Source organism: Barbus barbus, assembly GCF_936440315.1.
Source record: "Barbus barbus genome assembly, chromosome: 7".
In the NCBI taxonomy this organism is placed as follows: Eukaryota; Metazoa; Chordata; class Actinopteri; order Cypriniformes; family Cyprinidae; genus Barbus; species Barbus barbus.
Window position 1 is genome coordinate 38,737,309 of NC_136735.1, and position 14,861 is coordinate 38,752,169.

General features: G+C 32.8%; 1 protein-coding gene across 1 annotated transcript in view; it reads right to left on the minus strand.

The window, feature by feature from the left end:
• LOC306872073 (ras GTPase-activating protein 3-like) overlaps nucleotides 1-14,861 on the minus strand; it is a 62,486-nt gene that overhangs the window by 18,342 nt on the left and 29,283 nt on the right. Inside the window, exons 6-15 of the mRNA XM_079420425.1 lie at nucleotides 12,434-12,514; nucleotides 11,017-11,089; nucleotides 8,733-8,806; nucleotides 8,141-8,402; nucleotides 6,389-6,537; nucleotides 6,200-6,314; nucleotides 4,784-4,858; nucleotides 2,817-2,940; nucleotides 1,752-1,858; nucleotides 1,596-1,673 (exon numbers count right to left, since the gene is read on the minus strand). Of these exons, the coding sequence (XP_079276551.1) occupies nucleotides 1,596-1,673; nucleotides 1,752-1,858; nucleotides 2,817-2,940; nucleotides 4,784-4,858; nucleotides 6,200-6,314; nucleotides 6,389-6,537; nucleotides 8,141-8,402; nucleotides 8,733-8,806; nucleotides 11,017-11,089; nucleotides 12,434-12,514 (1,138 nt within the window). The remainder of the gene's footprint in view (nucleotides 1-1,595; nucleotides 1,674-1,751; nucleotides 1,859-2,816; nucleotides 2,941-4,783; nucleotides 4,859-6,199; nucleotides 6,315-6,388; nucleotides 6,538-8,140; nucleotides 8,403-8,732; nucleotides 8,807-11,016; nucleotides 11,090-12,433; nucleotides 12,515-14,861) is intronic.

Here is a 14,861-nt window from a genome sequence, read left to right on the forward strand (position 1 = left end):
TCCTAAAATGTCAAATAAAATTAAAAAGAAAACTGAAAATATAAAAATAAATAATTCAAATATTAATAAATATTATAATAGTATATAAACAATATTAAAATAACACTGGATTATATTTCAGAAAGTGCCATCATCACAGTCCAGACAAAGGACAATTTCTCTTAAAGTGTTTATTAATTATATTTACAATGTTTAAAATGATACTATGTGAAAATTATATTATTTTATATGCATTATATTATATTATCTTACAAATAATGTAGCACGTCACGTTAGGGGTGGGCGATATGGCAAAAATATCGAATCAAGATTTTTTTTAGAAATATCACGATTCATGATTTTATCACGATTCTTTGTTAGTTTTACTATTTTGGTTTTACAAGTTGTCTGAGCATTACAGCCAAACTAGAAACACAAAGATGCATGGCAGATATTTAAGCAAAAGTGGACGAAGATAAAAATCTGTGTCATCATTTTATCTTTATAATTAAAAAATAGGAACAGAGATACACATTACAAATACACATAATATACAGATAAAACAAACAGTGCTTTATTTTCAGGTACAATAGGTGTATTTAGCAGAGCATTCAATGAAATTGAATGAACAAATATACAAATAAAACACTAGATAGACTGATTCCTAAAGCAACTGTATTAAAGGTTTTCAGTCAAGAATAGTGAGGGATTTTTCTCTGTTTTGTTGTTTTGTTAACGTTAAATTAATAGTTCCCCCAAAAATAAATATTCTGTCTGTCAATTCTGTCATAATGTTTTATTTTTATACCATTTACTCAAAAGTTGTTTTAAACCTGAATGAGTTTCTTTCTTCTGCTGAACATAAATGCTATTTTGAAGAAGGTGGAAAACCAATCAGTTGCTGGTCGACTTCCATAGGATTGTTCTTTCTATCAAAGCCAATGGGGACCAGCTACTGTTTGGTTACCCTCATTCTTCAAAATATCTTCTTTTGGGTTCAGCACAAGAAATTAATAGAGGTTTGGGAAACATGTGAGTGAGTAAATAATGACAGAAATTACATTTTAGGGTGAACTATCCCTTTAATGACAGTCGACAGCATGTTTAGTGTCCTGTCCCTTTAAGAGCTGCACGCATCTAATATACAGGCACGCATCTGTTTCTGTTCTCAGAGATAACCAACTGAGTCTGTATGTAAACCTTGTGTGTTTTGACAGTATTAGCGCAAAAGATAAGTTAGTTGAGTAATCAGGCGCTGTTAGACAGGCTTTTTAGTGCGCGTGCTTCAGGTGTATGCGCTCAGAAAAAGCGCACGTCAGACCAGCGCGCGAATTAAACATTTAACCAGCAAGGCTTGTGTGCAAATAATGTACTTCTGCGATCGCGAATAAGTGCAGTGTCCTGTCAGAGTAACTCTACTGCTGTATGTGGTGTTGTACAGTATATAGAGACGGAGACCAGAACTGTATTTGATCATGTGTGCTGTAGCACGATACTACCATATTTCTTCAAAAGCAGATCGTGGAGACATTTTTATCATCCACGATCAAGAATCGTCACATCGCACACCCCTACGTCACGATTTGTAATGGTAAATATTGATAATGTTCACTTACAGACTTGGACTTGGCCAGGCTTCCCAGAGTTTGGATGGTTTTGGAAATGAGCGTCAGCGTCCGAGACGTGCACGGATCCTTTACAGAGACAAACTCAGTCAAAATAACACATCCGAGTAATTATTAGATGGATAACAGAGAGGAGGAGGTACACACCGGGTGATGCGGACACAGGTGGAAGAGGTTCGGAGAGAGGATGGCGGGAGCAAAGAAACGGAGGAAGATGAAGCTGCTAACAGCTGTGTAGCGCACATCCGGGTCAACTGCAAAAACACACACAACATCAACATCACGGATATCTTTACTGAAGCCTCTGGACTAAAACAAAGCCAATCCGGTTCCCTGCAGTGTCCAGCTGTGATCTGAAGGTGGCAGTATAACACTAACAATTCAACACAGCAGCTAAAGTAAACAGGAAGCTGTGCAGAACACAAGAAGAAGAATGAGAGAAACAAACCCTGATTACAGGACACTTATTGCTACTTATTCAGTAAAATCTACATTTAATGCATGTGACTGCCTTCCAGCTGCTTGAGAGACCATAAAACTGCTAATGAAAGATAAAACTATAAAACTAAAAATCATTCAAAATCATTTCAGGTAATTGAAATCAAGCTAATAAATAAATAAATAAATATTAGATTAAAATTTTAATTATAAATTGAAAAATGCTGCCTTGGCTACAAACTAAATCACAAGTAGTACTAAAAATTATTAAAACTGAACAAAAGAAAAATTAATTAAACTATATAGAAATATATTTTTTTAATGACAATAGTTACAAAAAATTACAAAAATGTAAACTAAAATTAAAACGACAAAGGAAAATATAAAAATAGTTAAACAAAAATTTTATTCAAAATATAAATATTATAGTAGTATAAAAATAATACTAATGAAAGATTTCTGGTGTTTTCCAACATTTATTTTGGGGGAAAAAAATCACATTTAATTCCATTTCAAGTTAATTTAAAGAAGCCATAGGTGACTGCATCAAGGGAAAATCAATGATGAGAAAAATTAAATTAAATTATTATTCAAGTTTTTTCAAGGATTTCAAAAAGAAGACTGTAAAACAACTCAAATGAACCAAAAGAGCTCTAAATCTGCTTCCGTGTGGATGCAAACCAGAACTGGGACTCTTTCCCTCACGTTTGCGTGACTGGAGGAGTGTTTAGAGCAACTCTTTCTGTTGTTTTAATTGTCGGCGTGAGCGTTTACCCTGGAAGCGTGACGCCGCAGACTCTCGCAGCGAGAAGAAGATGTCACACATGACCGTCGGGCAGCTCACACCTGAGCTGGTGATGACGTTAAAGATCCGGTCCACATACTGACGCAAGTTTTCCTGAGGAGACACACACACACACACACACACACACACACACACAAAGATTCTCTCTTCAGTGTTTCTCAATCGATTCTGTGTTCGTTCGTATGCTTTTATGATGCAAAACTAATGTAAACTTTCTTTATGACAGGACAAAATAACTGATATGTTGAAATATTATGCCAATATTAGTAGAGGACACTGTATATATATATATATATATATATATATATATATACACATCTGTCCCTGCAGCACAAAAGCAGTCATGAGTAACACAGGTATATTTGTAGCAATAGACAACAATACATTGTATGGATCAAAATTATACATTTCTCTTTTATGACAAAAATCATTAGGATATTAAGATCATGTTCCATGAAGATATTTAGTAAATTTGATACCATAAATATATCAAAACTTCATTTTTGATTAGTAATATGCATTGCTAAGAACTTCATTTGAACAACTTTAAAGGAGATTTTCTCAATATTTAGATTTTTTTGCTCCCTCAGATTCCAGATTTTCTAATAGTTGTATCTCAGACAAATATTGTCCGATCATAACAAACCATACATCAATGGAAAGATTATTTATTCAGCTTTCAGATGATGTATAAATCTCAATTTAAGAAAATTGACCCTTGTGACTGGTTTTCTGGTCCAAGGTCACACACACACACACACACACATATATATATAATGTGACGAGTCGGCTGCCTCCCCCTTATCATCATCACCACCCGTCCCGTATTCGCCGCCCTTCACCAGGCTCCCGACGGGAGTGGGTGTGTGAGAGAGGAGGGGTGCTGAAACAGCCAGGGCTTGTTTTATGCTCACATCAGATAGAGGGATGAACTCTAAAAGTGCTGTTCTTTTTATTTGGTAAAACATGTATGTGTTGAAACGGCTAATAATAAAATGTGGCATTCTGTAGTTTTGTCTCATATTCATCTTTTAATCATATTTGTAAATGTCTTGACTCCACAGCCAACAGAGATATTTAGTCTTTACTGCTCCAATACTTCTGGAGGACACTGTATGTGTAAATAGATATGTGCATTTGTGTGAATGCCATCTGTCATCATAATAATCAAACAGCAATAATGCTCAGAAAATAATATTTCCTTGTCTGGAAATCTTTCATAATCTAAAAGCACTTGTAATGTGTTTCTTTGTTCCCCTTTATTACTAACTAATTGGCTTTATGTTTTGAAGCTATATTTAGTTCAGCAGTTAATATTTCTTAGCATACAATTGTTTTGATTTATTATTAAGTTTTATTTTCAAATGTATGTATGTCATATGACTCATTTCTTTTTTTAGTTGAACAAAACACTATTGAAAATTGAAGTACTAAAATGTCAAACTAAAGCTGAAAGAAACATTTTCAAAATTAAAGGTAAATATATATATATATATGAAATTTAAAAAAGCACATAACAAAATTACTAAAACAAAAACTGAAAGAAAAATTAATTAAAGCGATATAGAAATATAAAAAAATGATAAAAATGACAAAAGCACATTGTAAATTTAGACAACAAAAAAAATAATTTAAATGAAAACTAAAAATATAAAAATAAAAGCTAATACTACATAAATAATACTAAAATAACACTGGATTATATCTCAGGAAGTGACATCATAACAGTCCAGACAGAGGACAGTTTCTTTTACAGTGTTTATTAATATTTCATTATATTTGCTATGTTTTAATATAGTAATTATTTACATTTTCTTGGTAATGTTGTAATCGAAGTGAAAAAAAGAAAAAAGTATTTGTATTGCAATTCATGTGGTACAATACATATGTTATTAATCCGAGCAGTTTACTAACTCTTTCATTAATTTAGACTCACCCTGTTGTTGTCCAAGTTCTCAGACTCCTTCAGCTTGACCGGGTCGATCTCACAGGGCTTGTGGTCAGTGCAGATCTACAGGAAAACAACACAGTGAAGTAGGGCTGGGAGATATGACCAAAAATTCATATCTGTGTTTTTTGGCTGATTTGCGATATACGGTATGTATCTCGGGATTTACGTTTTTATGGTTGGATAAAAAAAATCTGCATATATATTTATATACATATATATATATATATATATATGTATATCAATTTCACATCCTGCCCCAATGTTGTCCAACAAAAATGCAAATTAAAGGCTATGAAAACAAATAAAGTGAATGTAAGCATGTAGGCATATTATGTGCAAAAATCACATTACATTCTAACATTGTAACATTGCAATCTAAAAACAAAAATAATGCTATTAAAGCAGAAGTTAAAGTTACTAAACTAAAAATAAAATAATTTAAAAAAGCACAGACTAATTAAGTAAAAAGGCTATTTTGATTACCCATTACAGTCACTTTATATCATACAAATGCACTTGCTTGAATGTTTAAAATTCTACATGCATCTCATTTTATAGTCCAACTACAAATATTTCAGCGAAAAGTATATTTTAGTCAGAGTTAATGCGCTCCGTTTGTTTGGCGTGCGACGGCACTGGAGAATAACGAAGCAGGAAGCTCACGCACTTCTGACAACAAAATGGAAATATTTCCATGGCTTTCTAACATTTACAGACGGAGAATATAGCTACCTGTGAAATATAAGTTATGCATTTAGGAAAACAGCATCTATAAACTATACCATATCTTACCAGTTTTTAAAGCCCTTCATATAAAGCTTGTCACATGTTTAGAACAAACTGTATCATGCACTTTCTCCACAGCAGCTCAGTCTGTGTCCTCCGCTAGATATTTATCAGATGCACTGATACCATACAAACTCGATATTAGTGATCGATCGATATTGATTTTTTTATATATAACCGATACCGATACCGATTATTTGCATGTTTATGTGCCCGATAACCGATATGCAGAACCGATATTCATTTACTGTTATAAAGTACATAAATGACTGCGTGAAGTAAGGAGGTTACTTTTTCCTCCTTTCAGTCATCTTAACAAAACATTTTTCATGCAGGGTTCTAGACTCATTCTTCTCACTGATCTCACTTTTGCAACTAACTTTCTCAGTTGGTCGCACGAGCACATAATTTGGTTGCAATTTGTTTTTTTGTTTTTGCTACAACATTTGATTAATCAATGCATGCTGATGAACTTTTATCATATCCGACTATGGAAAAATGCTTAAATATCGGGGAAAAATATCGGTAAATCGATATATCGGTCGATCTCTACTCGATATAGCACTCAGCCCTATGGAGAAGGCAGCACTCGTGACGAGACTGAGACAGACTCACTTCATCGATGATGGGTTTGAGCGTGACGCGCAGGTAATGCATCCCCGCCAGCTTCATGGTCTCATCGATGCATTTGGAGGTCAGCGAGTTTCCTCGGAAGATGGTGTTGGGATCCCTGCAGGAGCGAGAGGAAGGTGAGGAAGGCGAGGTGCAGGTGTTTGAGGGCAGCTGACGTGTGTCTGTACTCACTGCGTGCGGCTGATCTCGGCGTGGGCGATGGCACTGAGGAAAGGCACGATTTTACCGTAGTGCAAGAAGAGTCGCACCAATGGGACGGCCGCCTCCTGCTTCTCACGACACACCTCGCCCAAGATATGAGCCGTGGACGACGAGACGGGCTGCGACACAAACACACCCCAAATCAACACAAAAAAGCAGTCATAAGTAGCACAGGTATATTTGTATACATTGTGTGGGTCAAAATTATAAATTTTTCTTTTATGCCAAAAATCATTAGGATATTAAGATCATGTTTCATGAAGATATTTAGTAAGTTTTTAAATATATCAAAACTTCATTTTTGATTAGTAATATGCATTGCTAAGAACTTCATTTGAACAACTTTAAAGGAGATTTTCTCAATATTTAGATTTTTTTGCTCCCTCAGATTCCAGATTTTCAAATAGTTGTATCTCAGACAAATATTGTCCTATCATAACAAACCATACATCAATGGAAAGATGATTTATTCAGCTTTCACATGATGTATCATGAATTATGACCCTTATGAATGGTTTTGTGGCCCAGGGTCACAAATAAGAATTACTTGGAAAAAATCAAATGGGAATATGATCACCTCACACCTTTTTGTATCGCATTGTATTTTCTATTACTATTATTATTTATTTCAATTTATCTATTTATTTTTAATTCTAATAACCGCTGTGATCGTTTGACTTGACTATTCTAATATTACTAATATAAAACATTATTTCATCAAACACCTGCTCATTCAGTGAAATATATGTTTAATGTACAGTATGTAGCTGCTTGAGAGAATAAAAGATAAAACTATGAAAACTAAAAATAACTGAAATCAAGCTGAAACATACAGAAATATAAATACCAGATGAAAAAACTAAAAAAAAAGAAATTAAAATAAAAAATGCTGCCTTAGTAACAAAGATAAATGCAATAATTTGAAATATTAAAATTACTAAAACTGTCAGAAAAGATAATTAAAGTTATATAGAAATATTTTTTGAAAACTAATGAAAATGGCATATTACTTTAATAATTAGGGACATTTGTCTTTGACACTCTATACATTTATTAATTTTAATCCACCATATTTTTGTTTTAGTTTTTGGGCCTCGTGTGTGTTTAAGTGTTTTTATTCTTTGAAAACAAAAAATCTTTACAGTGTTAAAAAAAACGAAACTTTAAACTATTAAAAATAATTTTTGGGACTGGAAAAAAAGCTGAAATAAAATAAAAAATAAATATTTGATGAAAAACGTACAACTAAATAAACATTTTAAATGTTGCTTTAAAATATTCTAAAACTAAAATTGAAAAAAATAATTAATTTAAGTTATATAGAAATATCTATATCTATCTATCTATATATATATATATATATATTTAAAATAATAAAAACGACATAAGCACATAACAAAATCACTAAAACTGAAATTAAACTGAAAATATAAAAATACAAGCTAATTAAAAATATTAATGAATATTATCAGGACATCATAATAGAGGACAGTTTCTCTTACAGTCTTAATCTGTTTTTTATTATGTTTACAATGTTTTAATATTGTACTATTATATTACTTTCCATGTTATTATATTGCATTATAATATAAATAATGTAGCACTTCAGAATTTGTAACAGTAAATAACTATTGATACTCTTCCGAACACACTTATAGGTTACTATTCATCTAAGTTTTCATCTAGTTAGTCAACAGGACTAGTTAGATGAAGAGCACTGACCTCAACGTGTGCCGACTGCAGCAGCAGGTCTCGGAGAGGGTTATAATGCTCCGTGGGGAACACGTGGTCCTCCGTGTAAACGATGTTGAGTCGTAACGAGCCCAGCTCATCAGCCTTCACTGATTTATTGCTGTTATCTCTGGGCTGCAGGAAGTACCATGCGTCGTGAACACCGGACTGTCCCAGCACCCTCAGCGGCACTCGTACCTCTCCCAGGAACTCATCTCCGAACTTCAGATTGCTGGCGGTCCACAGATCCACCCTGAGAACACCGGTCACCTCATGTCAACTACAACCATTAATCACGCACACACACACACACACACACGCACACTCACATGCACACACTCACACTCACACTCTGACACACACACACACTCTGACACACACACACACACACACTCTGACACACACACACACACACACACACACACTCTGACACACACACACACACACACACTCTGACACACACACACACACACTCTGACACACACACACACACACACTCTCTCTCACACACACACACACACTCTGACACACACACACACACACACACACACTCTGACACACACACACACACACACACACTCACTTGAGCGCAAGCTTGTCCACGTCGTCCTCTTCCACGTCAAACTGGCGTTTGGTGTAGCTCAGAGGTTTGGTCACCTGTGAGATCAAACACTGATCAATATCTGAGCAGATACCTTCATAACACGAGTCACCAAAATTTTAGGATTTGGCTGTCTGAACTTACAGGAATGATTTTCTTTTTTTTACCGAAGTAAAATAAATATTAAACATAACATAAAAAGAAGCATATCTTACATAAAAAATATGGTACTTTTAGAGGTAAAAAAAAAAAAAAACTATTTTATTTTATTGATGCTTGAGGGTTAACTTGAGCGCTGCGTTTTTAGAAGGCGTTTCATGAGCAAGACACGAGATGCGTCGCGTCGTCAAAGCGCATGCTTACACAGAAAAACAACGGACAAGCAGAAGCTGTGCAGAACTACGGCTGTATCTCTGATATTTGAGATGATACTACTGTATCATTCACTGTTATACGTTTTTTCAACTGCTTGCACACATTTTCAAAACTTTGCCTCTTTTTTACAAAACTTTACACACAAATCCAAGAATTGCACACAAAATATAAAATGCCTCACATCTCATGCGAAATGAAGCACTGCATTCAAAATATCACAAACACGTCTCAAAAGCAAACATTTGCAAACACCTTTGTCATAATATTAATTCCTATCTGTTACATAGAGAACTGTGTGTTGTGTTTTGCAAAAAGTGTTTTATGAAATTGAAAGTTGAGAATTAGTGTCTGGTTTTGTAGATTTGGTGTGTGCTTCTGCTGTTTGAGTGACAGCTTTCAGAAACTGTGACAAGGAAAGATTCTGTGTGTAAGCAGCTGAAAAACCTGTAATATATATGTAGAGCAGCCTGTTTGTAGAAGGTCAGAGGAGAATGTTTATAGAAGAAAAAAAATAAAGGGAGAGAGAAAGAGCGAAATAAGGGGGGGGGTGAAAAATATGTAGAAATGAAACAAGAAATGAATTTCTGCTGCATGATTTAGAGCAGAGATCTGCTGCAGGGTGTGGTGAGCGTTAAAGTGAGAAACCACCATCCTCCAGATACGATCTATTTCCAAAGTAAACTCTTCCACATAAACTAGAAAGTAAACATCACGAAGAGCAGATGATTCATCCTGAACATCTCACTACTCTCAAGAATTAACTTTATCTTTACTGAAAGTATTATATCATGCTTTCACTATGTAGTTTCTAGCTTTATGTGTACATGTTTGATCACATTTATTTGAAACAAGTATCAGTGATATTTTACCATCGAGATACTGTTATAGTTTTATCAATATTCTGAATCAGTTTCTATTTTAATATGATGTATTCATTTTACATTTAGTTAAAGTTTTACAAATTTTTGTTGGCTTTTTTGTAATTTTTATTTGTTTTGATTTCTATTTATATATGTGTATATAGTTTATTTATTTTTATTACAATTTTAGTTAGACACCACGGTAAACTAAATTAAAATAAGAAATGTTTCCTTGGCAATTATCTGAAATACAAAAATGAGTGCAGAATTATTATTAATTGCATCCAAAATAAAAGTTTTTGTTTACATAATATATACTGTGTATATTTAGCATAAATAAAGACACACACATACAGTACATATTTTGAAAATATAATGCATGTATTTACATGTTTATATTTATATTCATATAATTCAAATTATATATATATATAAATATATTTAATATATTAAATAATAACATATTTTTCTTAAATATATACATGCATGTGTGTGTATTTATATAAACATAATAAATATACACAGCACACACATATATTAGGTAAACAAAAAATTTATTTTGGAAACGATTAATAGCTATATATAAAAAATATATATTTTATTTCAGTTAACTTTTATTTTAATTCAAGTAACAAAATAGTCTTTTATGGTTTTAATTTAAGTTCCAATTAACTATAAAAACCCTAGTAAATATTTAATTATGTTCACATGTATATTGGGAAAAATATTGATCAACTTTAATGATCATTTCATGATGATAAATAACTATTTACAAGTTTACTGCTGCATTGTGGGTACTGTATTTTACAGATCTGGAAAATGCTGTGACTTATATTTTGCAATTAACATCATGCATGCAATACATTTGTACTGGTGCTGATGGAGAAACATACATGCTGACATTAAAAATATCATTTAGACTTGTCATTTCAAATAAATGTTGTTTATAATGAATGCCACTATAATTGTCTTATTTTCAGGAAAAGACAGTGATAATTAAAGAATCATCTAATCATCTAATGAGCTCCTACCTCAAAAAAGAAGACCTCATCAAACTGAGGATTGTTGTTTTTCCGTTTGACCTTCGTCTTCTTGGCTTCTGACCTGTGAGGAGATGCATTTGTGTCACACTGACAGTGATCTGCAGCTATTTCAGCTGAATTTACACCAGATTCTTCAAAAGACATTAATACTTTTATTCAGCAATGATGCATTAAACTGATCAAAAGTGTCAGTAAAGACATTTATAATGTTACAAGAGATTTCTATTTCAAATAAATGCTGTTCTTCTGAACTTTCTATTCATCTGTGAATCCTGAAAAATAAAATGTATCACAGTTTCCACAAAAATATTGTGCAGCACAACTGTGTTCAACATTAATTACAGTTTAACACATATTCACACAGAAAACAGCTGTTTTAAATAAATATATATTTCACTCTTTACTGTATTTTACATCAAATAAATGCAGGCTTGATGAGCCTTCTTTCAGAAACATTAAAGAATTTACTGAACCCAAACTTTTGAATGGTAGCGTATTTAAGAATTAATATTATAATTATTTTTTTCTTTTTAATCGGTAACACTTTACAATAAGGTGTCATTTGTTAACATCTATTAACTAACATGAACTAACAATGAATAATACATTTGTTACCCTATTTATTAATCTTTGTTAATGTTAGTTAATGAAAATACAGTTATTCATTGTTCATTTTAGTTCATAGTGCATTAACTAATGTTAACAAACACAACTTTTGATTTTAATAATGTATTAGTAAATTCTGAAATTAACATGAACTATGATCAATAAATGCTGTAGAAGCATTATTCAAATTAACTAATACAGTTAACTAATGAACCTTATTGTAAAGTGTTACCTTTAAATCAATAATATTTGATAAATGACTGATAATAATTGTACTTTATTATGTTTTGACAGTGTAAAGTGTTTATAACAGGCCTCGGTTGGGGCTGGACAATGACAAGCTTCAGTATTTGTTATCGAAATAATTTCTAAAGCAACGCATGAAGTCATGAGGTGAACTCAAGCATGTGTTTATTCTTCTGAGGACACACGCTAAGCCCTGAGCTGCTGTCCTGACGGAGTGGGAATCAGCACTTAAAGTCAAGTCACCTTTATTTACAAGCGGGTAAAATAAGTATTGAACACGTCCTAATTTTTTCAGTAAATATATAAGTCAACAGCACCTTTAGAAATATATTTACTGAGATAAATGGTGACGAATACTTATTTTACCCGCTGTATGTAGCGCTTTTAACAATACAGATTGTGTCAAAGCAGCTTTACGGTATTAAATAGGAAAATAGTGTGTCAGTGATGCAGGAGGATAATAGTAAACACTCAGTTTTCAGTTAAAGGCAGTTCATCATTGAATTCAGTGATTTATATAGTATCTGTGCTTATAAACTAGATGAGATCTCACCTGGAGAGGCCGAGTAACGAGACGGCGGCGTACGGATCACACTGGCCATTCACTATCGGCAGATCCTGACACTCCAGAACCCTGCACAAGGAAAACACACATTTATGATCACGAGCACTCAGACTTGATAAATAAATATAAAACATTTTATATACGCTACCAGTCAAAAGTTTTTGAACTGTGAGATTGTTTATATTTTTAAAGAAGTCTCTTCTGCTCACCAAGCCTGCATTTATTTGATCCAAAATACAGCAAAAACAGTAAAATATTGACATATTTTTACTATTTAAAACAGCTGTTTTCTATGTGAATATGTGTTAAACTGTAATGTATTTCTGTGATCTGCAGCTGTATTTCCAGCATCATTACTCCAGTCTTCAGTGTCACATGATCTTCAGAAATCATTATAATATACTGATTTACTGATCAACAAACATTTCTGATTATTATTATTATTATTTTTATGAAAACAGCTAAGTGGAATTTTTTCAGGTTTCTTTGATGAATTGAAAGTTCAGAAGAACAGCATTTATCTGAAATATAAATCTTTTGTAACATTATAAATGTCATTATAATCCCTTTTGATCAATTTAAAGCATCCTTGCTAAATAAAAGTATTAATTTCTATAATTACTTTCTCAAAAATAAATAAATAAATAATTCTGACTGTAAGCTTTTGAATGGCGTAGTGTATAATGTTACAAAAGCTTTTTATTTCAGATAAATGCTGATCTTTTGATATTTCTATTCATCAAAGAATCCTGAAAAAAATTACTCAACTATTTTAAATATTGATAATAATAATCAGAAATGTTTGTTGAGCAGTAAATCAGTATATTATTATGATTTCTGAAGATCATGTGACACTGAAGACTGGAGTAATGATGCTGGAAATACAGCTGCAGATCACAGAAATAAATTACAGTTTAACACATATTCACACAGAAAGTACTATTATTATTATACATTATTAAACAGTTATTTTAAATAGTACAAATATTTCACAATATTATTGCTTTTGCTGTATTTTGGATCAAATAAATGCAGGCTTGGTGAGCAGAAAATAATTCTTAAAAAAAAACATTAAAATATTGTTCAAAAACTTTTGACTGTAGTGTACAATCTCTAATATATAAAATATACGAAATAAAAAATTTAAATTTTAGAACATTTTTTATATTTTTGCATTCATGAAAAGTATAAAAACATGATCTTTTGGCATTAATTCTTTGTTCAAATTAATTTTATAATGTCAAAATCACAAATGGCCTCAAAACAATCCGCAGCTATGCAACATGTCACATCCAGCCAATCAGAGCCGAGCTCTGCTGCGTTCAGACACAAGTGCCATCATCCGCTGAATGACATCAGCAGGGGGCTTTCAGACTCACATCACATCATAAACACACATAGAGTGCTGTTCTATCTGTGGATGTGTGCATGCAGCAGTGCCTGGCTGTGAGTGTGACTTTGGGTCTAATGCTGATGAATGAACAGGATTTACAGCATCTCTAAAACCATCCGATCCTTCCAGGGCACTTCCTGTGGGTTAAGCCTGTTTATATAATGCTGCGTCAGGCCTGGTCACACAGCCGCCCATAAAAACACCAGCCATGACGTCCAGCGCTGGGCTCAAACTGACTGAGACCTACTGCATGTGTCCAATGAAGCCTTCAGAGCTGTGGCGTAGAGGTTAATTCATGATGCATTGAGCCGTGATGCTCATATATATATTCAGGATTGAGTTCGGGTTGCATCAACTTCATATCTCCACATCAATACTGTCCTTATTTCATTTCAATATCAAAAATAGTTACAAAAAATACACAAAATAAGGATACATTGCTAGAAATTTTGATAAATGATGGTATCTGATCACAATAAAATAAATAATAAATATAAAACATTTTATATACAGCCTCTAATATATAAAATCCATACAAATAAATACATAAATAAAAAACAATATATATATATAATACTATATTATATTTATTCTTTCAGAAATATTTAGAACTGCACATCTAAAGAATTTTATGTATGATAGAGAAAATATAATATTGTACTATATACTGCATGTGTGACTATACATATACATACAGTGCCCTCCACTAATATTGGCACGCTTGGTAAATATGAGCAAAAATTCTAACCTATCATTGAAGTAAAACAATTTAAAGTGGGGGGAAAATCTCATTGTGAAATAAATACTTTCTCTAGTTCATGTTTGCCACAATTATTGGCACCCAATTATTGCGACGTCCTTTTCCCGAGATAACAGCTCTGAGTTTTCTCCTATAATGCAGGGCTCTAGACTCATTCTTCCCGCTGGTCGCTCTTTTGCGACTACATTTCTGAGTTGGTCAGTTTTTTTTTTGCTACAACATGGGATTAATCAATGCATGCTGAGGAACTTTTGTCATATTTT